The following is an 11,538-nucleotide window of genomic DNA, read 5'->3' on the forward strand; positions in this document are numbered from 1 at the left end:
CAATGTCCTATTCTTAAACCGTTTTTTTTTTGCCTTAATTGGGAGAGAGGGTGGGGGTTGATAACTCTGGCTGCGACGTATTTGTGGGATTGCCGCTGCGTTACTCTTTTTTTTTTGGTTTCTGCCTCTTTGGACTTTCCCTCACATCCCTCCTCTTCACTTCTGGCGCCCCGCTCAATCATTCTGAGGCAAGAATGGGACTTGGGGTGAAGGGGGAAGGAGGGGAGAGAGGGAGACGCAAATAATCACAAGCAGATAAAAAAAAAAGAAGAAAGAAAAAAAAAGAACGAGCCTTTTTAAGTTGATTGCTGTGGTGTTTGTTCATTGCTCTGAGTGCATCGGCGGGAACAACGCCAATAATGTGGCGTCGTGGCCAGTGGCTGCGTGCTCCGCCAAAGGTGCTCTGCCTGACAATGATCCCCGGTGGCGGGGCGATGACGCGGGCGCTGCAGCAGCTTGGGTACACCCCATATACCTTTCGGCAAACCTTCACAGAGGGTCGCGTGACGACGCACCCACAAGAGTGGTGCATGGTTTTGAGTAAAAAGAAACCGTTTAACCCCGCCATGCTTGACAACAGTGACAAGGGGGCAAGTGACGGCAGTGGAGGCTTTGATGCCTTGGTGGGCCCGCCGTGCACCTTGGCTTTTGAGGAAATCTTGAAAGAGTGCCCGCTGAGCACACGTGTTATCCTTGTTGAGGAAGTGGACAAGGACGCATGGGCGTTGGATGCAGCGACCATCTGGGAGCCGCTGCTGCGGCAGACAGAGAAGGCGGCAAAGCGGCAAGCCGGTGCCCATCTCCATCAAATGGTATCGAAAATGACTATGGGTATGGCTGGATCGAGTCGAAAAGTTTCCGTGGCAGCCGTCTTGGAGATGCTAGAAGATCGTGTGAAGACGGTGGTGCCGAAGGATAGGTTACTTGTGTATCGTTACGGAAGCGGCTGGGAGCCACTTTGCCACTTTTTATCTAAGCCGATTCCACACTCAGACGAAACCGGGACGGTTCCATTTCCTCCGCAGGAAAGTGGTACAGATGTGGCAGCAGATCTAAGTGATCGTTTGCAGCGAGTGGAGTGGGTTGTGTTATGGGTGACATGCTTCCTTGTTGCCGCGTTATTCGTTTTGTACACACCGCTCTATACGCAACTGCGTGATTCTGTGGCGGCATATTACGAGGACTACCGTGAGGCGTTTGAGCCGGTTTTACGCGAGAACGAGGGAAATACGATCTCTCTACGGCGGGCATTGGTGCTGGCGAAGAATACCACCATGTCCTTTGAGGAGAAGTGGCGTGCACGTGGGGGTGTGGCTGGGGCGGCGGGGGAGGCGTTGAGCAAACTTGCTGACGGCGCTGGCAAGGAAAGTGAGGCGGGTTGACACGAGATAGCGACTTTCGAGTTATTCGTTTAGTTTTTTCTTCCCCCATATCGTCCTTGTCATTTGCCTTTTCCGCCTTTTGTGTGTGCATTTCTGTGTGTTTGTGTGTTTTTCGTCCTGGCTCTCTGTTTGCACTTGTGCTCCGCCTCTTTGGAGGTCACATCGTCGCTTGTGCTTCGGTCCTACTCCAACAGTCGTAGCGTTTAGGCGGCACGGCGTTTTCTCTTTCTGACTCCCTCGCTCTGCCTCTCGGGGGAAGGGCCGTCACCATCGCCGCCCACCACCATCAGCAACCTCCACACCAACGAGGCAAAGGAGGGAGCGACTTTACTGTTCCCCGAGCACGAATTACTCGCGTTTGGAAGAGCAGGCACAGTGGCGGAGGCCAGGCGTCCCCGCCCCACAGTTCCCTTTTACATAAACATTGACATATGCAGCTAGACGGCGCCGCGGCGGTGGCTGTTGTAGGCGCCGCCAACACCAACAGCAACGACGGCGCGAACAAGAAAAACATCAACAACCCATTTGAGCGCCTGCAGCCGCCGTTGCGTAGCGAGGAGGACGAAATACGGAAAGGCATTTTCGCTCGGGCACTGCGGCTGCTGCACACTGCCACAGACGAGGTTAAGTTGCGCTGGCGACATGCCATCGAGGAGGCCGCTGCTGCACGGCAGTACAGAACGTGCAGGCATAAAAAGCCGGCACTCGTGGCGGAGGAGTTTTGTGAGCCCACTCCGCTCGTTGCATCTGCCGCAGTGAAACGCCCCCGTGACGATGCGAAGGAGGGGGCAGTTGAAGCGGAGAATGGAAAGGGGACAAAAAACGCAGACGAAGGCGAGAGTGGCGAGCTTCGCCCAGTTGCTGAGACAGGCACGGAACATTCTGGCCCCCACACCGGTGCCGAGGTATCAGAGGTGGACAACACAGAGTTCATTGCGGCATATCTCCGTACCTTACTTGATAAAGTTGTGGGCCTTAGCCTCCTTGAGCTCCACGTTGAGGCTCTACGGGTGTTGTGCGTCATGCTGGATATTCCGCTCCCCAAGAGCCGCAGCAAGATGGCGCTCTATAGCACTCTCGCCAGCTTCCACTACACGCACTGCGAGAAGCTTGGCAAACGTGTCTCGAGCTCTCACATTGTGCAGGCGCAGCTTAAGCGCGACGAACAGATGATTCAGAAACTGCTTTCAAGGGGTTCCACATCTCAGGCAACCTCAGCTGCAGGAAGAAGCAGGGCGGTAGGGGCGGCAACAACTGCAGCGACGCCGCCAGGCCCCACAGGCGCAACTAATACCGCCGTGCTCAGCAGCAACACGAGTAGGGGCAATCACAGGAAGAACACTCGTACCATGCTAACTGCTGTGGACGGCAATGTCTCCTCTATGGACGACACTCCGCGGATTCCGCGACGCACGTCCGCTTCGGATACAGCTGCGAAAGTGCGAACCAAAACTCCCATGGAGGGGGAGGAAGGCGCACCAGCGGAGGTAGAGGGAGAAGCAGAGTTGGAAGTGCGGCACAATGACAAGGTTTTCGCTGCTGCAGCCGTCGTCCACCAGGCGGTGGCCGCATCGCGGCTTAATAATAGTAATGAGGAGGATGAGGAGGATGAGGAGTGGACAATGATGCAGCTGGAGAAGAAGGTGGCGTCGGTGGTTCAGCTATACGACCCTGTGACGTCTGTTGTGGTGGTGAAGAAGTTGGCCCAGATGGGATACCGCAAACCGTCTGCCATGGAGACCGTAGAGGCAATCCTACGCAGCTTCCATCAGCGTGAGCTTGTGTTCTACGACAACGGCATTGCGTATCTCCTCTAGTAATTCTCTCTCCGGCAGTGCACGAGGTTGGTGGATGTCTCTCCCAACGTGCCTTGACGGTATGTGCGCTGCAAGCGTTTTGAGGTATACTTATGCACGCATGCATTTATTCCGGCATGCGTATGCTACACTTTTTTTTCCTTCCGCTGTCTCTTCGTTTTACTTAAATTCGAGAGGGGCTAGAGGGATGGAGGAGAGATAACTGAACGAGGGAGACGTCAAGAAGCGGAAGATGACGGAATCAACGATGAGCAAACAAAAAAAAGGGAGGAGAAAGAAAGACGTTTTTGACGTTTTTTTTTCTTCTGCTTTTGTGTTTACTTCGTCTTCTTTAGTGCTTGCCGCTGGTGCACAGCTGCTGCGTAGAGCGTCTATGGTATAGAGCCCGATAGATAGAGGGAGAGATAAAAGGGGTGGGGAACAGAATGATAAAGGGAGCGAAAGGAATTCCTCACCGCCGCGGGAGGCATAAGGGGAACTTAAAGGGTGGGGGTAAAGAAAAAGAAAGCCGTCACTTGGGAAGAAAAAGCTGAGTGGGGGAAGGCGTGTCTGGGTGTGTGTGGACGCAGTGCCGTGCAAGCGAACCCTACCTTTGATCATTGATAATGGTGGTTTTGTTAGTTGCATTTTAACAAGTACACGTGTGATAGATAATGCCTCTTGTGGGTTTCAATTGCACTTGTGTTGGGTGTGCATGTTTGCGCGCTTCTTTGCTTCTACAATCCCGTGTGGTGAGTGGTGGTTTCATTCTATAGTTAGTAGTCGTGAGTTTTTTTCTTTTCTTTTCTTTCCCCTTCTTTTTGGTTGCTGTTGCTTTCTGCATGTCTCCGTGTTTCATGGCGCTTCCACACCTCTCTGCTTCTTCACCGACAGTTGCGAGAGTCGGCGGTGTGCGTTTGTTCTTTGTGCACGTGGCGCACCGCTGCTAGGGACTAGCACCACCGCCCCTGCTCACTCCCTTGTGTAGTAGATGCAGGCAACGTGCCCCTTCTTGGAGGACAATGTACTGGCGTTGCTAATTGCCGTATTCACACTAGTGTCATACCTGGGATACTTGCACTGGTGGCGCTTGGTTCCACGCCTATTTTACCCAGAAGAGAGTAAACTAGAGAAACAAATCGCGCAGCTGCGGGAAGAGGCGGAGAGGTTTAACACCACCGAGCAATTGCATATTCACGGCAGGATTACCCGGAATGTTCAGTTGCTCATGAAACGACTTGCACTGGCACGTAAGCACCGTTGTGTCCTCCATTGTTGCCGGAACACCAGTCAAACGGTAAATGATACACATAGGATAGCATTCTTGCAGAATTGCTATGGTTTTTTATGCTTAAATACTCCCACTGCAATAGGCTTCTTCATATCCTTTGGGTTTATGATCCCGATGCTATGCATCTACGGGAATCGTCCAGCCGTTGTCGTTTTTTCACACTGTTTTCGTCACTGTGTGCCGTCTCCCATGAAGTGGGCAGACAAAGTAGCGATGACGGTGTTACTTGGTCCACTGCTGTGGGCCTCACCGAGCCCCGGCGTTGACCCTGACGGTGCTCTGGAAGGGCCCAGCCACAAGTGTTTGTTTCTGCAAGGGAGTAACCTGAGCGTCAGTAGCTCTGCAATGTCTGACGTTGAGGGGAGGGGTGTCGCAATGGCGGCGGCCAACGCGGGGGAGGATGAACTCAAGAGCCTCGGACTCGTGTCTTGGTTCCTGGTCTGCTACATCGCGGTCCGCCTCTCACACCGCGTGCTCTCGCAGCGTTAAACAAAAAGAAGGAGGCAGGTGGGGAAAAGAGAAACCAGCGATAGGGAAAGCAAGAAGGAATTGAAAGGATTTTGGTTACATGTGCGTGTGTGTCTGCGTGCGCGCGGCATTTTTTTTGTTCTGAACGCTGCATCTCCTTTTTGGGTCTCCTGCACTTGGAGGACGGAGGGGCCGGTGCAAAGCGGACCCGAAGGAATGCGGAACGCGTCCCACACTGCAAGGGAAAATAAAGAAAAACAAATGCACGCAAAGACACGCTAAAAAAAAAAAAGTTACTCTTTTTTTTCTTTCTTTCTTGTGTTTTTTTCCATGTATTCCTGTCTTCTTTTTTTTACTTCACTTGTTTAGGTTCGTTGCGGCTAATGCACTAAAGATGTAACCTTAGCCTCCTTCATTCTTTCGGGGCGGCTCTAGTGTGTATTTTGTTGCCACCTTTTTCCCTATTTTCAGTAGCTTCGTTTGCGGTGTTTTTTTTATTATACCTTTTTTTGCTCGCCCAAGTATCCCTCTCCCACACGTGTTTGCTCGGTATTTCTGCCTCGTCTCTCGTTTATGCCGTCAATCTACACGTCATCTTGCACGCCCCCATCCTACCACTATTAGTGCGCGTGCCATTGCCACGCTTCGCACAGCCCGTGTAGGTGGGTGTGTGGGACGACGGCTTACTATTCCCTGCATGGCAGGTATTGAACATTGCGTAGGCGAGTTTTTTTATTTTTTATTTTATCCCTGTTTAGGGCACTGAAGGTGCTAGAAGAGGAGGAGGAGGGTGAATTGGGTGCCGGTTGTTTCCTCATCTCCTTTTGATTTTATTTTTATGTTGGTATGTGTTGAGCCCTTGTTTCCGCGCTTCACCCTTGCCGGCGGATGGTGGTTGCCCTCCGGCGACACGCATAGGCATCGACGTGGGTAGCTCTTCTCGTGGGGTTGTGCGTGGGTGTATTGCTCATTGGAGGCGGTCGCTGTCTGCGTCGTCATGGAAGCAGCCACAACGACGGGTGAGGGGTGCAGGAGGTGCATCTGTAAGCAAAGGGGAAACGTAAAGGGGGTGGGGTGGGGGGAGAGAGGGCGTCGTAGGGTACGTGGGGTCAGAACCGATTAAACCGTGCGAAAAGGAACAAAAAGAATACAATAGGGGGCTGTGTGGCTAACACAGCGGAATTGCACCGACACAGTACATGCGTGCGAAGGTGCTATGCTGCCTGGAAACTCTGGGTTGCGCGGCTAGCTGTGAAGAGTGGCGGGGGAAGCGATTAAGCGAGATGCGTGGCAGGAGAAAAATGCGTGGGTGACAAGAGGGATACAGAGACGGTGATTGTGATATTTAATGAGTCGATGAGTGAGGAGGAGTCGGATATAGGATGTAGAAAGATTGACTAGAGAAGAAGGTTCTTTTTTCTTTCTTTCTTTCTTTCTTTGGCCTCTCCGTGCGTGGGCGTGTTTGCGTGTGGACGTTGTTTTTTAATTATTCTTTTTGCTCTTCCATGAAACAAAGGAAAAAATGGGGCAGAACCCACTGGATTCCATGCACAGACACGCACACGCACACACACTCGTGCAACCGCACAGGGATGGCGAGGTAGCCTCCTACAAAGAGGCAGGGCGGGAAGGGGAAGGTGGGTCGCGGTGTAGGCTGGGAAAGTGAGTTTCGTCTTCTTCCGTGCGCGTTCCCCATTCTAATTGCCTTCAAGCTGCGGCAGCGGGCCCGAGAAGAAAACTTGAGCGAGGAAGTGCAGAATTCGTCAGCTCGGGATGACGTGTGAAGGAGAAGTGTTGTGGGGTCCTGCTTTTTGTAGTTCAATGCTTTTTTTTTTTTGAGCTTCTGTGTGTGAGTTGGGTGACGCACTGCGGTGCGACGGCTGTTTATAGTTTCTCCCTCTTGCTTCTTCCGTCTGCTCTCCTTTTCCCACCCCCACAATTTCAACGCACGCGTTCTTCGCTGTGTGTGAATGCGCGGGTGTGCCACACATCTTGTTTTGCTTTGCACGATGAGGGTCAGAAAGCAAAGGAACAAGACGCAGGAAGGGGGAAGAGCGGAGAGGCGAGGACGAAAAGGCATTTAAACGAGGCGAAGGAAGAAGCTAATCATGCAGCCGCAGGCCCCTCCAATGACACCATTCGAGCAGGACGCGACGCGAGCCTTTCAGTTGTTGGGTTCCGTTCGCGTCCAGTCAGCCATGCTGCACCGTAGCACGACGTTTTGCCTGGACCGCTGCCTCGACACCGAGGAGCTGTACACGCTGCTGCGCACCACGCAGGCCCCAATTCGTTATCGATTGAACGCCGACCTTGCCGAGAAGAAGTGTGTCACGAACTGCAGCGCCAAGTGGGACGAACTTTACCGCATGACGAATATGCGTGTGAACGAGGATGAGACACGGCGAGTACAGTTTAATGCTATGTCTTCCATGATGGAGACCATGCGGCAGTGAACAAGGGAAGAGCCTTCTGCCGCTTAACACTTAACGCTCCACCGAGGAATGGTTGCAGTGGGAAGAAAGAGGCATTTATGTGCGTCTCACTTGTCGATTGTAGTGGGAGACGAGTGGGGTTGTTCCCACGCATGCCCTCGAAAATTTTTAACTCTCACACCTTCTTCTTAGTGCGCCAGTGCAATTCTGAGCGATTTTCCTCCTTCACATATTTCTTCATCACTGTGTGTGTGTGTGTGTGGTGCTTCCTCTTACTTCCATTTTTCCTTTGCTCGCCGTTCGTTGTCTGCGTGGCTTCGTGTTTTTTGTCATTGATAAGTGGAAATACCTTTTTTTTTTTATCTTACTTCTTGCGGGTCTGTGAAGGCAAAGTACGTGAGTGCCGTCCTGCACATGAAGTCGTTTTCTCTGGGCGATGGCTATGTGGACAAAATGCCTCCGCCGAGCAACTGCAGTGCACTTCCGTACTCTTCATCAACGAGGTTGAACTGCATCATGTGCATGGCGGCGGCAGTGTGTGCGGTGTTGGCTGGTATTCTCCTCCTCGTCCAATATTTTGGCTTTTTTTATTCGAGTGCGCTTCGCAGTGTATTTAATGACGTGTTTGTCGTGGTCGTCGTGGTGCAGGTGCTGCAGGCGGTGCAGCTTTTCATCTTTGCTCTCATGACAGTCTTGCGGGGGGAACGCGTCGTAGACGCGGGTGGCTGTTCACCCTCTGGCATGACATATGCAATGTGCAACGTCAATGCCTCAATTCATCAGTGCCTGGACGCGATGGGGCAAGTGCTGCAGACGGTATTTTTTGTTGTGCTGGCCAACAGTCGTCGCCTCTCCTCGCTGGAGCAAGTTGGCAACAGCGACGACGGACGAATCTTTCGTACATCTGAGGGCGGGTCCCAGGGAGCTGCCCACTTTTTATGGGAACATGGGCTTAGCAGCAGCGGAGTGAGCTCCACGTCGGGCATAACGCAGCCCTCCCACGGTCGAAGTGATGATCGTCGCAAACGGCGATGTATGTGCTCCAGGCAGAGCGAAGCGGCGGGACGGGGATTTCCCTTTTTCTTTTGTTCTTGCTACAGGCGTTTTTTCTCCTGTTGTGGAGGGCCCCCTCCCTCCACCAATAGAACAACGAGAAATAGTCGTAGCAGTGGTGGTAGTGATGGCAGTCCCGCCCATGATACTGTCGCCGCTGCCGCTGCCGCTACCGCTACCGCGGCTGCTGCCGCCGCTACTTCTGCTTCTGATTCTGTTGCTGCTGGCACATCGGTTTCCGTCTCCGTGCTTCAGTGGCCGTTGGTGTCAAACAGTGACGATGTTGATGTAACGACGGCAGAGCATCCTATGCGCCACGCTCTGCTGCGTCTCACATGGAAGTTTTATCTGGTTGCCTTCTTGTACGCTTCCGTTTCTCTGCTCTTGTGTTGGATATTGCTGCTCTATGTGCCAGACATTGTGGTGGTGCCACGTCATAATGGTGCACATCTGGAAACGCCTCGAACACTGGATAATACGCTTTTCTTTTCACAGAAGTTTGCATGGTGCTGGATCCCCGCCACTGCTGACCTCTCTCCTCAGGCGGGACTCTGGCAAAAATCGGTCCTCGTGCTGCTGCAGGTGGCTGCAGCATATGCCTGGCCGGTGATTTTTTTTTTAGTGCGGTGTATGCGTACACCACGTTGCGGCGTTCTTCCCCTTCCTTGATGCGCGATAACCCGATTGTGTCGTGTCGCATCATAGTTTTCTGTGCCTATCCTACTCTGGTGTACTTCTTTGGTGCCTTGGAGCGCTTCGTCGTTGCGTTGTCAGCGTCATACGCCGCCTCTGTCGCAGACTTTTATCTATCGGCCATGGTCTCTTTTATGTATCCTTTTGCTGCCGTGGTGAACGTGCTACTCTTCCTCTATACGGAGGAACTAATGGGTTGGATTTTCTCCACCTGTTGTAGGCGTTGCTGCCGCTGCAGCCACCGCGGCCAGGATGCACCTGCTTTGGGGCCGGATCTTCACTTTGACAGTGATAGCGATGTGGGCCGTGACCAACTCGTTTCAGAGAGAATTGAGAGCAACAGCGTAGTAACTACAACGGGGTTTTGTGCTGTGGTGAGGGCCATTGCATGTGCCACCGTGACGGGACTTGCTCCTGGAACGGCGCCGTATAGGGGGGCGGCCTCAATGGCGGCCGTGGTGCAGCAAAGCCGCGGTCACTTTGTTGGCCCTATCTCCATTGGTGAACTTGCAGCCGACCCAAAGGCGGTGCAAGCTGTGCATTGTAGTAAGAACGCCCTCGTTTATGTTCCTCCGTCCATTGAGTCAGCTAGAACTATGAACTGTCTGTGAATGGAAAGCGGGAGGAAGCGAAGATGAGGGAGGAGGGGAGAAGCAAAAAACCGTCACTATGCTTATGAAGGACAGATGCAATTGAGGTGAAGTATATATATATATATATATATGTAGTTGTGAATATTTGGATATGTGAGGTGATGCCTCATGGTGGTGTGGATTACTTGCCCCGGTAAGCACACCCGCGCATCTACACGCAGACGGACAGAAATATATATGTAGAGTGTGTGTGCGACGGATAGATAAGTACTAACTGTGTTCGTCTTGTCGTTCGTGTTTGGTCCCACTTCATGGATTAGGTACGATATTTTCTGGTGTCTTGTTCCCCTTCTCTGAGAAGAACCTCTATTTTTAGTGTTTCGTTTTGTACTATTTTTATAGGCCTTATATGTTGTTTCGTTTCGTTTTTTCTTCTTCTTGCTCCATTTGTACGAGCGTGTGTCCGCGCTGATCAAAGACGTTGCTGCGTCGCACGCCGTCTCCGTCGCTGCTGGGCTGACAGCTTGGGCCTTTGATGCTTCTGTCGGGTGGGACAAACTGTAACGGGGCCTTGGCCCCATCGCGCTGTCGTACCACACGCTCTTTTCCTTTTTCTTTCTTTCTTTAACTTAAAACTGTTTTCTTCCACGTGTGTACGCGCACGGGGAGAACAGCTGGCGATGTACCTGGCGGTGTTTCACGAGTTTGCCCATCCCGAGGTGTTGGCGCAGGTTGAGGCGGAGAAGATATGCCGCGTTGACAGGGCCACTGCGCCGTGCACGATGGCGAAGTCGGAGGCGGAGCTCGCGGCGGTGGGCAGCAACGCCAAGTTGATCATCGATGATGCTGCCACGGGCGAGGAGGCGGTTGAGGCCGCGCTCGCGGCCCTCTGCAGGCTTGGGTTCGCCGTCACGCACCGACATCCCGTGACTTCGGCGGGATGCCCAATGCGGGACCGCGTCATCCTGTCGTACCCCGCCGCGTGAGGGCGCAAAGGCCCGCAATGGGGCTCTGCTTGGTCCAAGAGGAAGCGCGAAGGAGGAGCACACACACACACACACGCACACACGCATATATATATATATATATATATATATGCACTAAAAAACGAGAGGAATTAGTGGAGATGAAGGCTTTTTCCCCCTTCAAATTTCATACATATTTTTTTTCTTTCTTATTGCGTGTCTGTGGCTCTGGCGGGCGATCTCTCCATCCGTCTTAATGGCACGGGTCGCGCTCGCCACTCTCCGTCCCTCCGTCCCTCGCACTTTCTTCATGTAGGTGCGTGCACAAGCGGGCTCGTCATGTGATCCATATTCCTCTTTCTTTCACTTTGCTTTTGTCCCCCTTTTTCCAAGTGGACTCTCAAAGGGACAACACACTAGTGGAGCAACAACGGCAATGGGGCCTCTCTCCAAGAAGCGCATGATCGTCCGTGATGGCGTGTTTTACGCCGAGCTGTTTGAGTTCCTCAAGCGCGAGCTCGCCGACGACGGCTTCGCTGGCGTGGAGCACCGCATCACGTCCACCCGCACCGAAATCGTCATCCGTGCCACAAAGACGCGCGAGGTGCTCGGGGAGAAGGGCCGCCGCATCCGCGAGCTCACGGCGTGCCTGCAGCAGCGCTTTCACTACAAGGAGGGCAAGCTGCAGCTGTACGCCGAGCGCGTCGAGGTGCGTGGCCTCTCCGCCATGGCGCAGGCGGAGTCACTCCGCTTTAAGCTGCTGAGCAACCTGCAGGTGCGCCGCGCCGCCATGGGCATCGTCCGCCACGTGATGGAGTGCGGCGCCAAGGGGTGTGAGGTGACGGTGGGCGGCAAGATCAAGGGG

The 11,538-nt window shown here is 53.2% G+C and overlaps 8 protein-coding genes across 8 annotated transcripts, besides 11 other annotated features; all 8 read left to right on the forward strand.

Moving 5' to 3' along the window:
- The first annotated feature begins 257 nt into the window (after nucleotides 1–257).
- Nucleotides 258–287: a sequence feature (A-rich).
- Nucleotides 288–359: 72 nt separating this feature from the next.
- Tco025E_05095 (uncharacterized protein) lies at nucleotides 360–1,382 on the forward strand (the record flags this gene model as incomplete). Its single annotated transcript, XM_029371998.1, has 1 exon — nucleotides 360–1,382. The coding sequence occupies one exon, from the start codon at nucleotides 360–362 to the stop codon at nucleotides 1,380–1,382; it is 1,023 nt and encodes a 340-aa protein (XP_029227895.1).
- An 80-nt stretch (nucleotides 1,383–1,462) lies between these two features.
- Nucleotides 1,463–1,491: a microsatellite.
- A 322-nt stretch (nucleotides 1,492–1,813) lies between these two features.
- On the forward strand, nucleotides 1,814–3,199 carry Tco025E_05096 (uncharacterized protein; the record flags this gene model as incomplete). Its single annotated transcript, XM_029371999.1, has 1 exon — nucleotides 1,814–3,199. One exon carries the CDS (start codon nucleotides 1,814–1,816, stop codon nucleotides 3,197–3,199), a length of 1,386 nt encoding a protein of 461 aa, XP_029227896.1.
- A 769-nt stretch (nucleotides 3,200–3,968) lies between these two features.
- Nucleotides 3,969–4,000: a microsatellite.
- Nucleotides 4,001–4,169: 169 nt separating this feature from the next.
- Nucleotides 4,170–4,958, forward strand: Tco025E_05097 (uncharacterized protein; the record flags this gene model as incomplete). The annotated part of the gene is made up of 1 exon (XM_029372000.1): nucleotides 4,170–4,958. One exon carries the CDS (start codon nucleotides 4,170–4,172, stop codon nucleotides 4,956–4,958), a length of 789 nt encoding a protein of 262 aa, XP_029227897.1.
- A 278-nt stretch (nucleotides 4,959–5,236) lies between these two features.
- Nucleotides 5,237–5,291: a microsatellite.
- Nucleotides 5,292–6,347: 1,056 nt separating this feature from the next.
- Nucleotides 6,348–6,376: a microsatellite.
- A 110-nt stretch (nucleotides 6,377–6,486) lies between these two features.
- Nucleotides 6,487–6,511: a microsatellite.
- Nucleotides 6,512–7,066: 555 nt separating this feature from the next.
- Nucleotides 7,067–7,390, forward strand: Tco025E_05098 (uncharacterized protein; the record flags this gene model as incomplete). Its single annotated transcript, XM_029372001.1, has 1 exon — nucleotides 7,067–7,390. The coding sequence occupies one exon, from the start codon at nucleotides 7,067–7,069 to the stop codon at nucleotides 7,388–7,390; it is 324 nt and encodes a 107-aa protein (XP_029227898.1).
- Nucleotides 7,391–7,613: 223 nt separating this feature from the next.
- Nucleotides 7,614–7,634: a microsatellite.
- Nucleotides 7,635–7,822: 188 nt separating this feature from the next.
- Tco025E_05099 (uncharacterized protein) lies at nucleotides 7,823–9,091 on the forward strand (the record flags this gene model as incomplete). Its single annotated transcript, XM_029372002.1, has 1 exon — nucleotides 7,823–9,091. The coding sequence occupies one exon, from the start codon at nucleotides 7,823–7,825 to the stop codon at nucleotides 9,089–9,091; it is 1,269 nt and encodes a 422-aa protein (XP_029227899.1).
- Nucleotides 9,091–9,726, forward strand: Tco025E_05100 (uncharacterized protein; the record flags this gene model as incomplete). Its single annotated transcript, XM_029372003.1, has 1 exon — nucleotides 9,091–9,726. The coding sequence occupies one exon, from the start codon at nucleotides 9,091–9,093 to the stop codon at nucleotides 9,724–9,726; it is 636 nt and encodes a 211-aa protein (XP_029227900.1).
- A 92-nt stretch (nucleotides 9,727–9,818) lies between these two features.
- Nucleotides 9,819–9,842: a microsatellite.
- Nucleotides 9,843–10,312: 470 nt separating this feature from the next.
- Nucleotides 10,313–10,334: a microsatellite.
- Nucleotides 10,335–10,388: 54 nt separating this feature from the next.
- Tco025E_05101 (uncharacterized protein) lies at nucleotides 10,389–10,694 on the forward strand (the record flags this gene model as incomplete). Its single annotated transcript, XM_029372004.1, has 1 exon — nucleotides 10,389–10,694. The coding sequence occupies one exon, from the start codon at nucleotides 10,389–10,391 to the stop codon at nucleotides 10,692–10,694; it is 306 nt and encodes a 101-aa protein (XP_029227901.1).
- Nucleotides 10,695–10,752: 58 nt separating this feature from the next.
- Nucleotides 10,753–10,777: a microsatellite.
- Nucleotides 10,778–10,779: 2 nt separating this feature from the next.
- Nucleotides 10,780–10,805: a microsatellite.
- Nucleotides 10,806–11,109: 304 nt separating this feature from the next.
- Nucleotides 11,110–11,538, forward strand: Tco025E_05102 (40S ribosomal protein S3; the record flags this gene model as incomplete). Its single annotated transcript, XM_029372005.1, has 1 exon — nucleotides 11,110–11,538. A coding segment is annotated over one exon (429 nt), but the record flags the coding sequence as incomplete, so codon positions are not given.

This window comes from Trypanosoma conorhini (genome assembly GCF_003719485.1).
Source record: "Trypanosoma conorhini strain 025E chromosome Unknown Tco_14.4_contig_00284, whole genome shotgun sequence".
Taxonomy (NCBI): domain Eukaryota; phylum Euglenozoa; class Kinetoplastea; order Trypanosomatida; family Trypanosomatidae; genus Trypanosoma; species Trypanosoma conorhini.